The sequence below is a fragment of the Castanea sativa genome, chromosome 6, assembly GCF_040712315.1.
Source record: "Castanea sativa cultivar Marrone di Chiusa Pesio chromosome 6, ASM4071231v1".
NCBI classification, from domain to species: domain Eukaryota; kingdom Viridiplantae; phylum Streptophyta; class Magnoliopsida; order Fagales; family Fagaceae; genus Castanea; species Castanea sativa.
The window spans coordinates 41,369,087-41,381,510 of record NC_134018.1 but is presented as its reverse complement, the minus strand read 5'-3'; the positions used below and the strand labels follow the sequence as shown (position 1 = coordinate 41,381,510).

The following is a 12,424-nucleotide window of genomic DNA, read 5'->3' as shown; positions in this document are numbered from 1 at the left end:
TGAGAAGATGATGATATCTTTTTCTTTTCGAAGGCAGCACATCCAAATTCCATTAACACTTCAAAAATGCGATTTTTCAAACATACTTGGCAACAAACTGTCGTGCGACGTGGCAGCCTTTATTTACACGGGGTTTTCTTTAAGATATAATAATTATTATTATTATTATTCGCGAGCGTTGCATGAAGAGCGCACAGACGTTGTCGTTTTATGGTAATTGCGATTTGCGAGTGATAACATATGTTTGAATGAATGTAATTGAATGAATTGTTGGTGTCCTTCCTTCGTCCTGGTTTAGACAGACACAGCTGGAGTTTCAGCTAATTGTGAGTGATTGGTTAGAGAGAGAGAGAGAGAGAGAGATGGCGGTTTCAGCTATAAGAGGCGGTCGGTTATTTTATCATCATCATCGTCGTCCTCAGTTGTTATCATCCTCAGATAATTCCCTAAGAAGAAGGAAGCAGCTGAATTTCACTTTCTTTGCTCGATATTCTCAAGCCCAGGGCCAGGGTCAGACCCAGGATCGTTTCTCTTCTCCTTCTCGCCTCCAAGGTCTCCTCTTTTCCTTCTTTTTTTAATTCTTAAAGACAATCGTTTGATTCAATTTGCTCACTTTCTCTTCTAAAGTCTTCTTCTTTTTTATTATTTTTTGCTAAAATTTATGTTCTTCTTTTTTATTATTATTATTATTAATAATATCCCATCATCATCATCATCATCATCATCATCATCATGAATTAAGGTTTTGAATTCATTAATGTTCCAAATGAAGAAGTTGTTGTTCGGGGTTTCAGATAGTATTGAGGGGCTTCCTAAACTGGTGGAGGATATTGTCCAAACATCCATCACTACTGGTCCACGTGGTGCCCTTAGGCTTGCCCAAGGTATCCAAGCTTTTCTTGGTGTTGGTAGCGAGTGGCTAGCTGATGTCTCCAATGTAAGCTCACTCCTGCATTTTTAACTCTCATGCTCATCCCGCTTCTTCATTCTATAAAATTGTAATAAGTCTTTGGGATTTTCTTTTCCTTCTTCCTCCCAATCCCATCACCATTACCATTTTCTTTGGAGTCAATTGAATCTGTTCGATACTCCCTACCGGGATCAATGACTTACTCCATTTAATAAATTCTTCAATTTCAACCAGTTTAGAAGAAGATGTTGTACTTAAACCCCTTCCTCCAAAATAATAATAATAGAAGGATATTATGATTTTCATTCTTAATGGATTTCATTTTGGTCATTAACATGATAGGAATTTGAGTCATTGCTATTGACTAGATTTCTATCCTATAACTTCCTTTTGGATCTTTCCAAATAAAAAGATTTTGAAGGATTTTGATTGAGTAAGGCCCCCCTATCTGTAGGTCTTCTTGTTGATCTATAATTTTTTTTTAATCCTATTAACAAATTATGCTTAGGTAGTGGATACACTCAATATTTATTTAATTTGATTTGATTTGATATAATCATCTTTTCCTGTAAAAAATCTGACAATGTTGAATGAAATATTAACACCTTTTCTTCTTTTCTAGTCAACAAATTCATCTGCTGGATTACCAACTCAAATGCAGCTTGGACTACTTTCACCAGTTTATTTAAGAAGATTATTTGAACGCATGGGGGCGACCTACATCAAATTAGGTCAGGTAAGTCCTGATTGTTGCTTGTAAGGACCTCCTCCCCTCCCAAGAGAGGGGGTCATTGAGTTATATGAAAGTAAAGCGTACTCTTTTTTTTCTTTTCTTTTTTTACTGAAGTGCATATTTTAGTTATGACCACAAAAATGCTGCTTAACTTGAATGGCCACTTAATAGGCACATTCTTATATAAATTCATTTTTTGATTCTCTTTCTTTCTTTTAGATCTGCTCTATGAATACATTGTAACTAATGAATAACTTGGCTTCCACTTGGGCAGTTCATAGCATCTGCACCAACATTGTTCCCTCCAGAATATGTCCAAGAATTTCAAAGCTGTTTTGATAGAACTCCTGCAGTTCCTTTTGAAGACATTCAAAAAATTTTGCGTGAGGAATTGGGGAGACCCATAGATAGTGTCTATGAATATGTTGACCCAACTCCACTTGCTTCGGCCTCAATAGCCCAGGTTAATCTCTCTCTCTCTCCCTTCTTCAATATCGTATACTGTAGACTTTTATGGGTAAGATTTATGTTATATTATGTCCAGGTTCACGGTGCAAGGCTTAGAGGCTCCCAAGAGGATGTAGTTATAAAGGTCTTGAAACCTGGAATAGAGGACGTATTGGTGGCAGATCTGAATTTCGTATACATCGTTGCTCGCATATTGGAGTTTTTGAACCCTGAATTCAGCCGTGCATCACTGGTACTTATGTCCAGCTAACTTCAGTGCTTATTTTGGATGAAACTTATAAACACCCTTCCATGATATTTTATACTCTTAACAATCATCTTCAAGTAGCATATTTGTTCATTTCACATTGTTGCAGTCAAATTTGAGGATGTAAATTCAATTTTAGGTACATGCAATTTGGTGGTATGTGAAATAATCTAATGAAATAATGAAATTTTGCACTGTTGTGGTGTTTTTACTTCCCTGTCCTTATTGTGAAGAATCTATGACATATTTCTAATTATTGATAAATATAGTTGCATACTGTATTATTTTTTTCAATTTTTTTCTTTAATAATGATAGGTTGAAGCTTCCATTTAATATAAACTTCCTTTCAGTAGGTTGGTGTTGTCAAAGACATTCGAGAGTCAATGCTTGAAGAAGTTGACTTTTACAAGGAGGCTGCAAATATTGAGTCCTTTAGGAGATATCTAGAAGCCATGGGACTCACAAGGCAAGCTACAGCTCCAAAAGTGTATCAGCACTGCAGCACCCGACGAGTTCTGACAATGCAGAGGCTTTATGGAGTTCCTCTTACTGACCTAGACTCCATAAGTTCACTTGTTTCTAGTCCAGAGGCTAGTCTTATCACTGCTCTTAACGTGTGGTAGGACCAAAGCCTAATTTTCAATGCATGTGCTTGCACGGTTGATGTTTATTTTAGTTCAAGTTTTGAAACATAAGTCTCTCAATGAAACATCAATGCAGGTTTGGTAGCTTGCTTGCCTGTGAATCCTTCCATGCAGATGTTCATGCAGGCAATTTGTGGTTGTTACGCGATGGTCGTATTGGGTTTCTTGATTTTGGTACGCAGCCATCCTTTGTGATAAGTTATATTCATGGTTTACTTTTAGCTTTTATCTTTTCCAAAATAATTATCATCACTAACTACTAAAAATGCTTAAGTTTGGTGTTTACATTACTCAAATCAAGTAAACCTTAACCCCAGTTTATTCTAGTTGGCTCTATGGATCCTCTTCAACTAATTGGGGTCATCTTATCTAAAATTCCTACTACCGGGTCTGCAATATCTCCTCTGATGATATGTTGGCACATTTTGTGAAGTGAATTTGATATCGCTATGAAATACTGCCGTTGATGGGTTCATGATTTTTCTTTTTTTATTAGTAAAAGTAATATGGAAGTTATATATTAAACTTTACTATTTTGGTAGGAAGGAAAAAAAAAATCAATTAGATATTACTGATGGAGCATAAAGGAACTGCAATGTTTGTAATATGGATAAAAATGGCCATGCATTTTATCATATACTGTGAGATTTGAATGAATCCCTGCCTGACCAACCCACAGAAAGGGGAAAATAAGTGGTATCCCTACCTTGGAGCCAGCAGATTCCAGATACTTGGAGTATCATCATATTAGCGATTCCCTAAACCATGATCTTTAAACATTTTATATTTGTTACGAGGCTTTAGTTTGAGAAAGATCTAGCCTTGCCCTCACTTTCTCTTCCTGAGTTTTTTATACTTCTCATTAACAGTGGGCTGTCATTTTCATATACTTTACTGAACTGATTATTCATATGCCTATGAACTAATTCTGTTGCCATTACCGTTCAGTAATTGTACATGAAAGTACTCTTGCGTGTAACACAGAATGTATTAAAAATTACAGGAATCGTTGGGCGTATTTCTCCCAAGACATGGGCTGCCATGGAAATATTTTTGGCATCAATTGCAACTGAAGAATATGATTCAATGGCATCTTCCTTGATTGAAATGGGTGCTACAAACAAGGATATCGATACTAAGGCTTTTGCAAGAGACTTGGAAAAGATATTTTCATCAATACAGGCAAGAACAGTAAATTATCCACTTGTGCAGTTGATGTCTATTGAGAGTTTGCTCCAAAACTATTATGTTCACATAATAGTTGGCAGTTAGTACATGTTAAATCTGAACATGAATCATCTCTTGGATTTTTTCTCTCAACACCTGCTTACACAATGTTTCTATTATACTCTTGTGGAAAGAACCAATGCTAGACCAAAGGTGCTGGGACATGGTTCTCTCTCTCTCTTCCAGAAATAGAGAACCGTAAATTATCCATTTTGTAGGTGTCTTTTTTCTTGCTTGTTGAGGGACTGAATTTTGGTAAATTGTTTAGAGGAAGTTAGCACCCTTAAGATTCCTTTACTTTGCTTATGAATGAAGGAATGAACTGGAGGAGGTTCCTTGGCCAGGTATATTTCCTGCTTGGCTGTGTCCTGAATATTTTTTTTCTTTGGATTATTAATGCAGGATTTGGATACAGAAATAGTGGTAGCAACAGCCAGGGGGACAAATACAGATGCAACCGCTATCTCTGCTAATCTAGTTGTTGATGAGAGGCAAATGAATGCACTCTTTCTTGATGTGGTAAGCAGTTCTATGATAAATTGTTCAATACGAATGGCTGCTATTCAGACTTGTTATGCAACAACTGTATTGGTTTTAGTTGGTCCAACATCAGCCCCTGCATGAGTATTTTCTGATCTCTATTGATATGACAAATTTTGGCTCACATACTGGGCAGGAGAAACACAACAAATTTAAATATAGCATTCTGCCAGACCATTTCAATGAAGTAGTGGCAGCATACTATTATGTACATACATATATATAGGCAACCTTGGCCTTAAAAAATGAGAATACAGCACAAAGGGACACACACACACACAGACGGATATACATATATATATATATGTGTGTGTGTGTGTATTACAATGTCCACCAGTTCATTAGCTATCTGTAGTTGTGCATCTCTGCATCATGCCCTAGTTCTGTCCTAGACTATAGAGTAGTAGATCAAAATTCAACTTTGAATACGATTTGCTTGGAGTTCTAGTATCAATGTGAAATATCACGATAAGTTGGAGAAAGTTTGAAAGGGTTTCTTTTTTGGGAAAAAAAGGAAAATTTTGTGGAATTAATTTAAACTTACATGTGGGAATTTCAATAATAATCCATAGTCTCGAGTCATGGATAAAAAGTAAAAATTAAAACCCTAAATGTGTTTGGTTATAGATGCAAAGTATATTGTATGACTGCCAATAGTTTATGGTTGACTGGCACTTCCTATCTCTCCCTATCCTAATGAAGTGACCAGGGTTCATGTCCCCGCAAGAGATATTATATCCTTGTGTTTTGGGGATAGATTATGTTGTACCTTAAAATGGAGTATAATATAAGACTGAAAACGCTATGTTTCTTGAAATGGTAGGTGAATATATTATTGAGTCTGCTGAAGGGTAATGACTACCTTTGAACTGTTTCAAATGTTTTCTACTGCTCCACAGGTTCGGGTTAGTGAATCTTATGGATTGAGATTTCCTCGTGAATTTGCACTTCTCATGAAGCAGCTTCTATATTTTGACCGGTACACCCGGTTGTTGGCTCCAAACATGAATATGCTTCAGGACCAGAGGATCTCCATTGTTTCAAACCGAAGAAGCAAATACGGGGACAGTTTCAAATGAATCTTGTTAATGTAGATATACTTCCTCCTAGGTGAAAAGCTTTATTTTTGTTTCTCTTTTATATATAAGACAATAAGCACTCCATAGTTAGAATTAAACATCCAAGGGGAAAATATAGACAAAGCAAGAAGGATATGTACTCATTTAATTCAAAGTGTTATACATGATTTAGTAGCAATGGAACTTTTGATATTTCTGCTGTATGAGCATTTGGTTACCCTTGGTGTTGCTGGTGCATGCTGGATCTGATGATGGTGCGAACTTTCATTGTATCCTTGGCTTTAGTTTAATCAATTAGTCTCATTTTTTTTATTTTTAATAGGTAGATCAACTAGTCTCATGTTATTGAATTGTTTCAGATTTTCTGACTAGTGCTCCATGGGGGCTCCATAGCTGTAGCTTGCTCTGGCCTTTGGAATTTCGTTCCATATTAGATCACCAATTGTGTCTTCAAGTATGACCCCCCCCTTTGACAATCATAACAACACTCTGTGCAACAGAAACATACTGCTTTAGTTACATTGCTAGAATGATAAGTATATCACTCTCTCCCAATATGATGGCTGGTATGCTGGTGTGCCAGTAGCTCTACGTGAGTGACCAATAAGCCTGACCTTCTAATTTTTGGAGCTCGTTTAGAGTTCCAGGAATGTGTTATCATGGGACATAGGTTGTCGAATATTTAGATAGAATGAAGGTTTATACTTTATAGGTGCTAGTCTTATAATTCTCCTAGAATGAAGGTTTATACTTTATACGTGTTAGTCTTGTTCTTATTCTCCGTTGGCGACTTGGCGTGTCCTATGGACTGTCATAGCTTTTGGGATGTAGTACTTAAAGAATTATATTCAAACGCTTGGTCAAGTGCACAGATATGGATCTGTGCTGGATCGAACAAAACCAACCATTTTGGAGTATGGCTTCCTCTGTTATTTGGAGATAGAAGAAACCCTAAGCAAAAAATATGAATATAAAAATGAAGAAAGAAAATGGGAGCATTTCCAACTGTTTGGCTTGCGTCTAATGTTCCAATGTTTAAAAATAGCCACATGTCACTTGTCTCTAATGTTTTTGTCCATTTTAATTTACATTGGTCCATTTAGTTCACTTTGGTGATGCTTTGGGAGGAGAGGTTCATGTAGAAAGAAGAGCTGATTCATCGACAATTATGTCGCTTTTCAGCTTAACTTAATGTTAGTAGGTTCTTAATAAAATTATATTTTTCTTTTGTTATTAAAGTCTTGTATTTTTTTTTCTAATATAAGTGATTGATTTAAGACATATAGACGATGAACCGTTTATAAGGAGCACTAAAAACCAATTTCAATCAGTAAATGGGTTGGTACTTTCATCTACAAGTCTTATCTACTATTTTTAGCTTTCACTTAAAAATACTAAATTTAAGAGGCATAGACGGGGTATTAAGAAGCGGGCCATCCTTTCCAAGATCTATGTACTGCCTCTTGATTAAGGATAGTGCACTAACATCATTAAAACCTGCACTCAGAGAGTCAAAATTATGTCGGATGTCAAAAAGCAAAGTGAAACGGTGACATTTATGAAAAGGCAGATGACATTTAGAATTCATTCATATTACATTATTTATGACCCATTTCAATGTCAAGTATCTCTCTATGTTAATTGAAAAGCAAACACTGAATAGATCTAACAAGTTTGAAAATTCATTATACATGATCGACTATATTATACACAAATAAACAAATCAAATAGAAATCTACGTGAATATCTACACACAATAAAAACTTTGGTTTCTACTTCTGCTATATACTCCAAAGCAATGAGATCAATCCTATTCCACCAGGCACCAACCTCCGAGGAACGAGTATCTAGTTGGCAGTTTTAGTAAATTCCCCAGGACAATCAACAACTGCCATATCCATAATGTTGTGCTCTGATCAAGATCCCTCATTTCCTTGACCGCATGCCTTACTCTTTGTAGAGTATGAGCTTCCTCTTGTGCCAGATGGCCCAGACCCATTTATGACCTGGCTCGGTAAAGAATAACCCATAAGCTGATGAAGTGGGGTGCTTGATGTTGCTGGAAGCTCCTCAATTTCTGAAGATAATTTTTCTTCTTTGGACAGATTAGAGGAAGGCCTAGATGTATCATGCCCAAAATTCTTCTGTTTCTTTTGGGACTGATTCAAAACAAACTTCTTTCTCTCTCCCATAGGCTTAAAAGGATCAGATTCATACGATAGATTTCTTTCATTTATGTTGCCTTGGAGAGCATGAAAGGATGTGATGGAAACAGGATCTGCTTCAGTGGAGCCACTTTTGCAGTAAGAGAGTCCATAATCATCAGAACATGACACAGGATCCGCCTGTAGACAAGCATTGGCATGAGAATGAGACGCTGAGACCAACCTCCTATTAATAGAATCACTGTAGTCATCAACCTCACTTGGTGGGGGGTCTACAGCATTCAATGAATATGGTACTATATGAGTGCCATTTTGCAGTGAAAACTTGAGCAGCTCCGAACAAGCACCGCACCTTAGCCGATGAAATCTCCTTCTGGAGAGAACAAAATCTGCAGGTAGCTGCAGTGGGCTCAAGCAACTATAGCAAGTTATGATAGGGGCTCCACCTGCTATGGGTCGGAAATGTCGCTTAACCAAATGCTGTTTCTCTCTCAAATACTTCTTCACCTCATGGCCTTTATGCCTCTGTTCCGCAGATTTTGTTTCACGACTGCACATGGGGAACTTAGAGTCCACATACCATTGGGGACTAGAAGGACAAGAGCTGTAAGAATTGTACAAGTTATGACCAGGATGGACCCAACATGACCCTTTATTATGGTGAAGGATGGGCAGCGGCAACTGTACTGAGCATTGCCAGTCTTGGGGATAGCAATGCTGACAAGAGTGATGAGCTTGGTGCCTGCTCCTTGTTGTCTCTCCTGAGAAAGGTATGTGGGAGGAATTGGACTGCTGGAGCTGGCTGCTTCCCTGCATGGACCTTCTGGGAAACCTAGGATAACTTAAGTCATGACATACTTCCTCAGCTGCCTCGTGACCATAGTACGATGGAATATGCTTTTCCTTCCAAGTGGAAACCCTTCCATTAGGCATTCCACTTGGATAGCATCTTTTGCTAAGTTCATCCTGCAATTCAGAAACCATTCTCAACAATTTCATCTTGTCCGGTTCAAGGTACTCAGACTTGCCAGATGAACAAAAGCTTGTATTGCGGTCAAACTGATTATGCTCTTCATTTGAAGGGCCACCACTCTCATAGCCAGATAGGGAAGCCCTTTGATAGAAAGGCACCCTCGATGGATGGCTTTCTCTCTCACGTCTCCTCCAATTTTTGACTGGGCGGTCATGAATTGTGGGTTCCAGTAATTCATCTTGATCCCACTTGCTTTTATTGGCTAAATGCTTCTTAGCTGATGAATGAATTTCCCCTTCATGTTCAATATAAGAACTACAACTCATCATGCCGTTCACCTGGAATTTGTCCTTTTTGTGCCTTTCTTCAGAAGGAACAAAGTCTGAAACCTTATAAGCACTTCCATATGAAGGTATATATTGTTCAGGAAGGTGGTCATCCGTCCCATCATAAGAAGAGACACTGCCCTCATATGCATAATAATTTCTGGTTGGGGATTTCGACAAATCTCTAAGTCCACCACTGAGCTCAGAGCTGGGGTTGACAAACTCTGCGGTTTCAAATGTATCTGATGAAGTGCTTTCCCTTGCTGGCATATGATGAGTAGCAATTGAAATAATTCCATTTGTAGCCACTAAATTATCAGTGTTCAAGCTTCTGAAATTAGAATCACCCTCTTTGATATCTATCTCTGACTTTGCTCCCGCCGACAGCAAGCCCTCGTCATTTGCCTCTACTTCTGAATTTTCTTGTGCTATTGGCGATGGCTCTTCATTCCTCTGAGAAGCAAGCTCAGTTGACAAACAAACTTCTTTGGAAACCCCAAGCTGTTCAACATTGCAGTCACATGATTCAATTTTATCAATGTCACTGCTTTGGTAGTTAGGGGATAAGTTTACACCCCCAAGTTGCTCACCATAACAATCCTCAGACTGGCTTTGATTCCTCTCATAATTTTGATCTTCATTTGATACATTTATACCTCCAAGCTGCTCGCTGATGCAATCCCCCAATTGTTTTTGATCCCTCTCATTGTTTTGGTCCAAGGAACATTCTCCCAAGGAAGTAAGAATTTCTTTGTTAGAGCTGTTGGATTCTTTATCTTCAACAACAAGATCCACTGCATTTGTCTGAGCAGCATCTGTTTCATGTAAGCCAGAATCTATGCTTTTTGGATCACTTTTTCGATTTTTTGCTGCATGCAGGAAGAGGATTGTAAGAAATTAATACACAACTCTAAATGCATCAAGGTATCTAAGCAACAATTTTTAAAATCCATATAAAATGTAAGCCGTGACTTCAAACTTATGGATAAGCAATAATTGTCATCAAAAGTCAGCACTAGTGGTAAAGGGCCCAGTGGTCCATAATTTTTATCTTTTATATTAAAAATGTCTGTTAACTAATTTTCATTTGAGAAAATAAATAAATAAAATTGCACAACATTGAGATAGTGGAGGGTTACAACTTACGGCCACCAGTTCTAGAAATTTCCCAATGTAATGAAACTAAATTTCTGATTTCTAATCCATACATCTGTTTCATGAATCATGACAATTATAAAACCAATCTACATTCTTAGAGTTTATCGAAATTGTTCTTATATTTCATAGATTATTACCTTGGAGAATTGTGCCACATCCGCCACACTGATATAAAGGAAAGTCTGCCAACTCTGGCAGAACTTGCCGACATTTGGGGCATTGAACTAATCGAACTTTAGTAGTCACTCCGCTCGTCATCTTCCCCCAATTATGAAGTCTTGATGAACCTAAGATTGCGCTTCCAACACCCCACTTTGACAGAAAAATTAAATATCAAAGACCAGATTCATCCATGAGCAGTGTTTTTTAACAAAAAAAAATAGTTGCCTCTCACACTGTCTGCAATAAGATAGAACAAATATATATAGGAAATGAGTTAGGAGTATAAAAGACAGATTTTGTAATTGTGAATAGAGAGATGATGGAAAAACAAAGAAAATTCAAAAAATGACTTAATAACAGCATAAGCTATGTCTAAAGGAGTGGTTGTCTCCAATTAAGCATCACAACAATGATCCAAAAGAGTATTTAAATTTTGTTGTGCCGATAGGGGTTGACGAGTTGTACGGATAAAAGAGTAAGATAATTAAGTAATCAGAGAAGCTAAAGTTTAAGATTGAATGCAAGTTGGAGCACATGCACAACTGGTGATTGTCAGTCATTTTGCATTGTTAGGCAATTTTTTCTAAGAATAAAAGATCATGGAAATAATCACTTCAATGCAAATTGATTTAGGAATCAGCATACCCAATGTCTTTTGTTTGATTGAAGAAAAAATTGCATAAAATTTCAAACTTCTAAATGCCAGTATATGAGGAAACAGCATACCCAATGTCTATGAAAATTATTGCAAAAAAAAGGGGGGGGGGGGGGGGATTAAGAATGAATTGAAACATAAAAACAGATTGTGGATGAAATGAAATTAATAATGAACAACTATAAATTTAGGAGCATAATAAAAGTGGAAAAAAGAAGAGAGCATGTAAATATATTAGTAACATAAGGATAAATAAGAGGAGAGAAAATGAACAAATATAGTTTTGAATTTGGATCTGGATTCTGTAAAAGTTAAAGGAATGAGAGTGATATTGAGAATATTAGTAGAGTAGCAGTAGTAAATTAAGGATGTCATATTATGTGAACCCTGCCTGGAAAGAGTAAAATAGATATACATATACAAAGAGAAGAGACAATTACTTAAGGTTGTTAAACATAAAAAGACATACATACCTTTCTTTTTTCTTTCTTTTTTTTGACAAAATATAAGATCTGCAGAGAGTTGGGAGTTGCCACAGAAATGGATATATATATATGTTGATATTAAGTTTTAACAATGAATGATGTTTAGGTATAGAGAGAGAGAGAGAGAGTATGAAAAGTAAAGAGAAACGAACCTGTGCGGAAACAGAGACAGAGATGAGAATGAAGAGAATTTCTTTTTCTTTGCCGCAAAGTTCACGACCCCCCAGCTTTTCTTTTCTTTAATTTTGAATTTTGAATTTTGAATTTCTAAAGTTTTGTATTTTTCCTTCTTCTTTCGCATTAACGAGTAGTAGTCTTCTTCTTCTTCTTCTTCTTCTTCTTATTTCTATTTCGTGGTTTGGAAAATGCTTTTACAGTCAAACCCCTGAGTCTTCAAGACTTTAAATTTTTTTTTTTTTATAACAAAAAAAAAAGGAAGAAGAAAAGAAAAGAGAAGAGCTAGCTGTCTGAAGACTTTTTTAGAGATTTTAAGGGAAGGGAATAGAAATTAGAGATAGTCTCTCTTTCTCTGTTTAGTTTTTTTTTTTTTTTGGCTGAATTTTCTCTGTTTAGTGTTTACACACAACAAAGAATAAAAGAGAGAGACGCGGAGAGAGAGAGAGAGAGAGGGACAGACAGACAGACGAATGG

General features: G+C 36.8%; 2 protein-coding genes across 3 annotated transcripts; one reads left to right on the top strand and one right to left on the bottom strand.

The window, feature by feature from the left end:
* The first annotated feature begins 151 nt into the window (after nt 1-151).
* Nucleotides 152-6,052, top strand: LOC142640654 (putative aarF domain-containing protein kinase At5g05200, chloroplastic). The gene is made up of 10 exons (XM_075814840.1): nt 152-552; nt 795-937; nt 1,533-1,646; nt 1,918-2,106; nt 2,188-2,343; nt 2,713-2,978; nt 3,080-3,177; nt 4,007-4,185; nt 4,633-4,749; nt 5,670-6,052. The coding sequence occupies exons 1-10, from the start codon at nt 363-365 to the stop codon at nt 5,847-5,849; spliced, it is 1,632 nt and encodes a 543-aa protein (XP_075670955.1). The 5' UTR covers nt 152-362; the 3' UTR covers nt 5,850-6,052.
* A 1,352-nt stretch (nt 6,053-7,404) lies between these two features.
* On the bottom strand, nt 7,405-12,424 carry LOC142641045 (protein ENHANCED DISEASE RESISTANCE 4). 2 transcript variants are annotated; one of them, XM_075815402.1, is made up of 3 exons: nt 11,926-12,424; nt 10,609-10,870; nt 7,405-10,182 (listed from the first exon to the last, which is right to left on the bottom strand). In XM_075815402.1, the coding sequence occupies exons 2-3, from the start codon at nt 10,727-10,729 to the stop codon at nt 7,766-7,768; spliced, it is 2,538 nt and encodes an 845-aa protein (XP_075671517.1). In that variant the 5' UTR covers nt 10,730-10,870; nt 11,926-12,424; the 3' UTR covers nt 7,405-7,765. The 2 variants fall into 2 exon arrangements, with proteins under 2 accessions (XP_075671517.1, XP_075671518.1); XM_075815403.1 differs by lacking the exon at nt 11,926-12,424 and adding an exon at nt 11,762-11,892.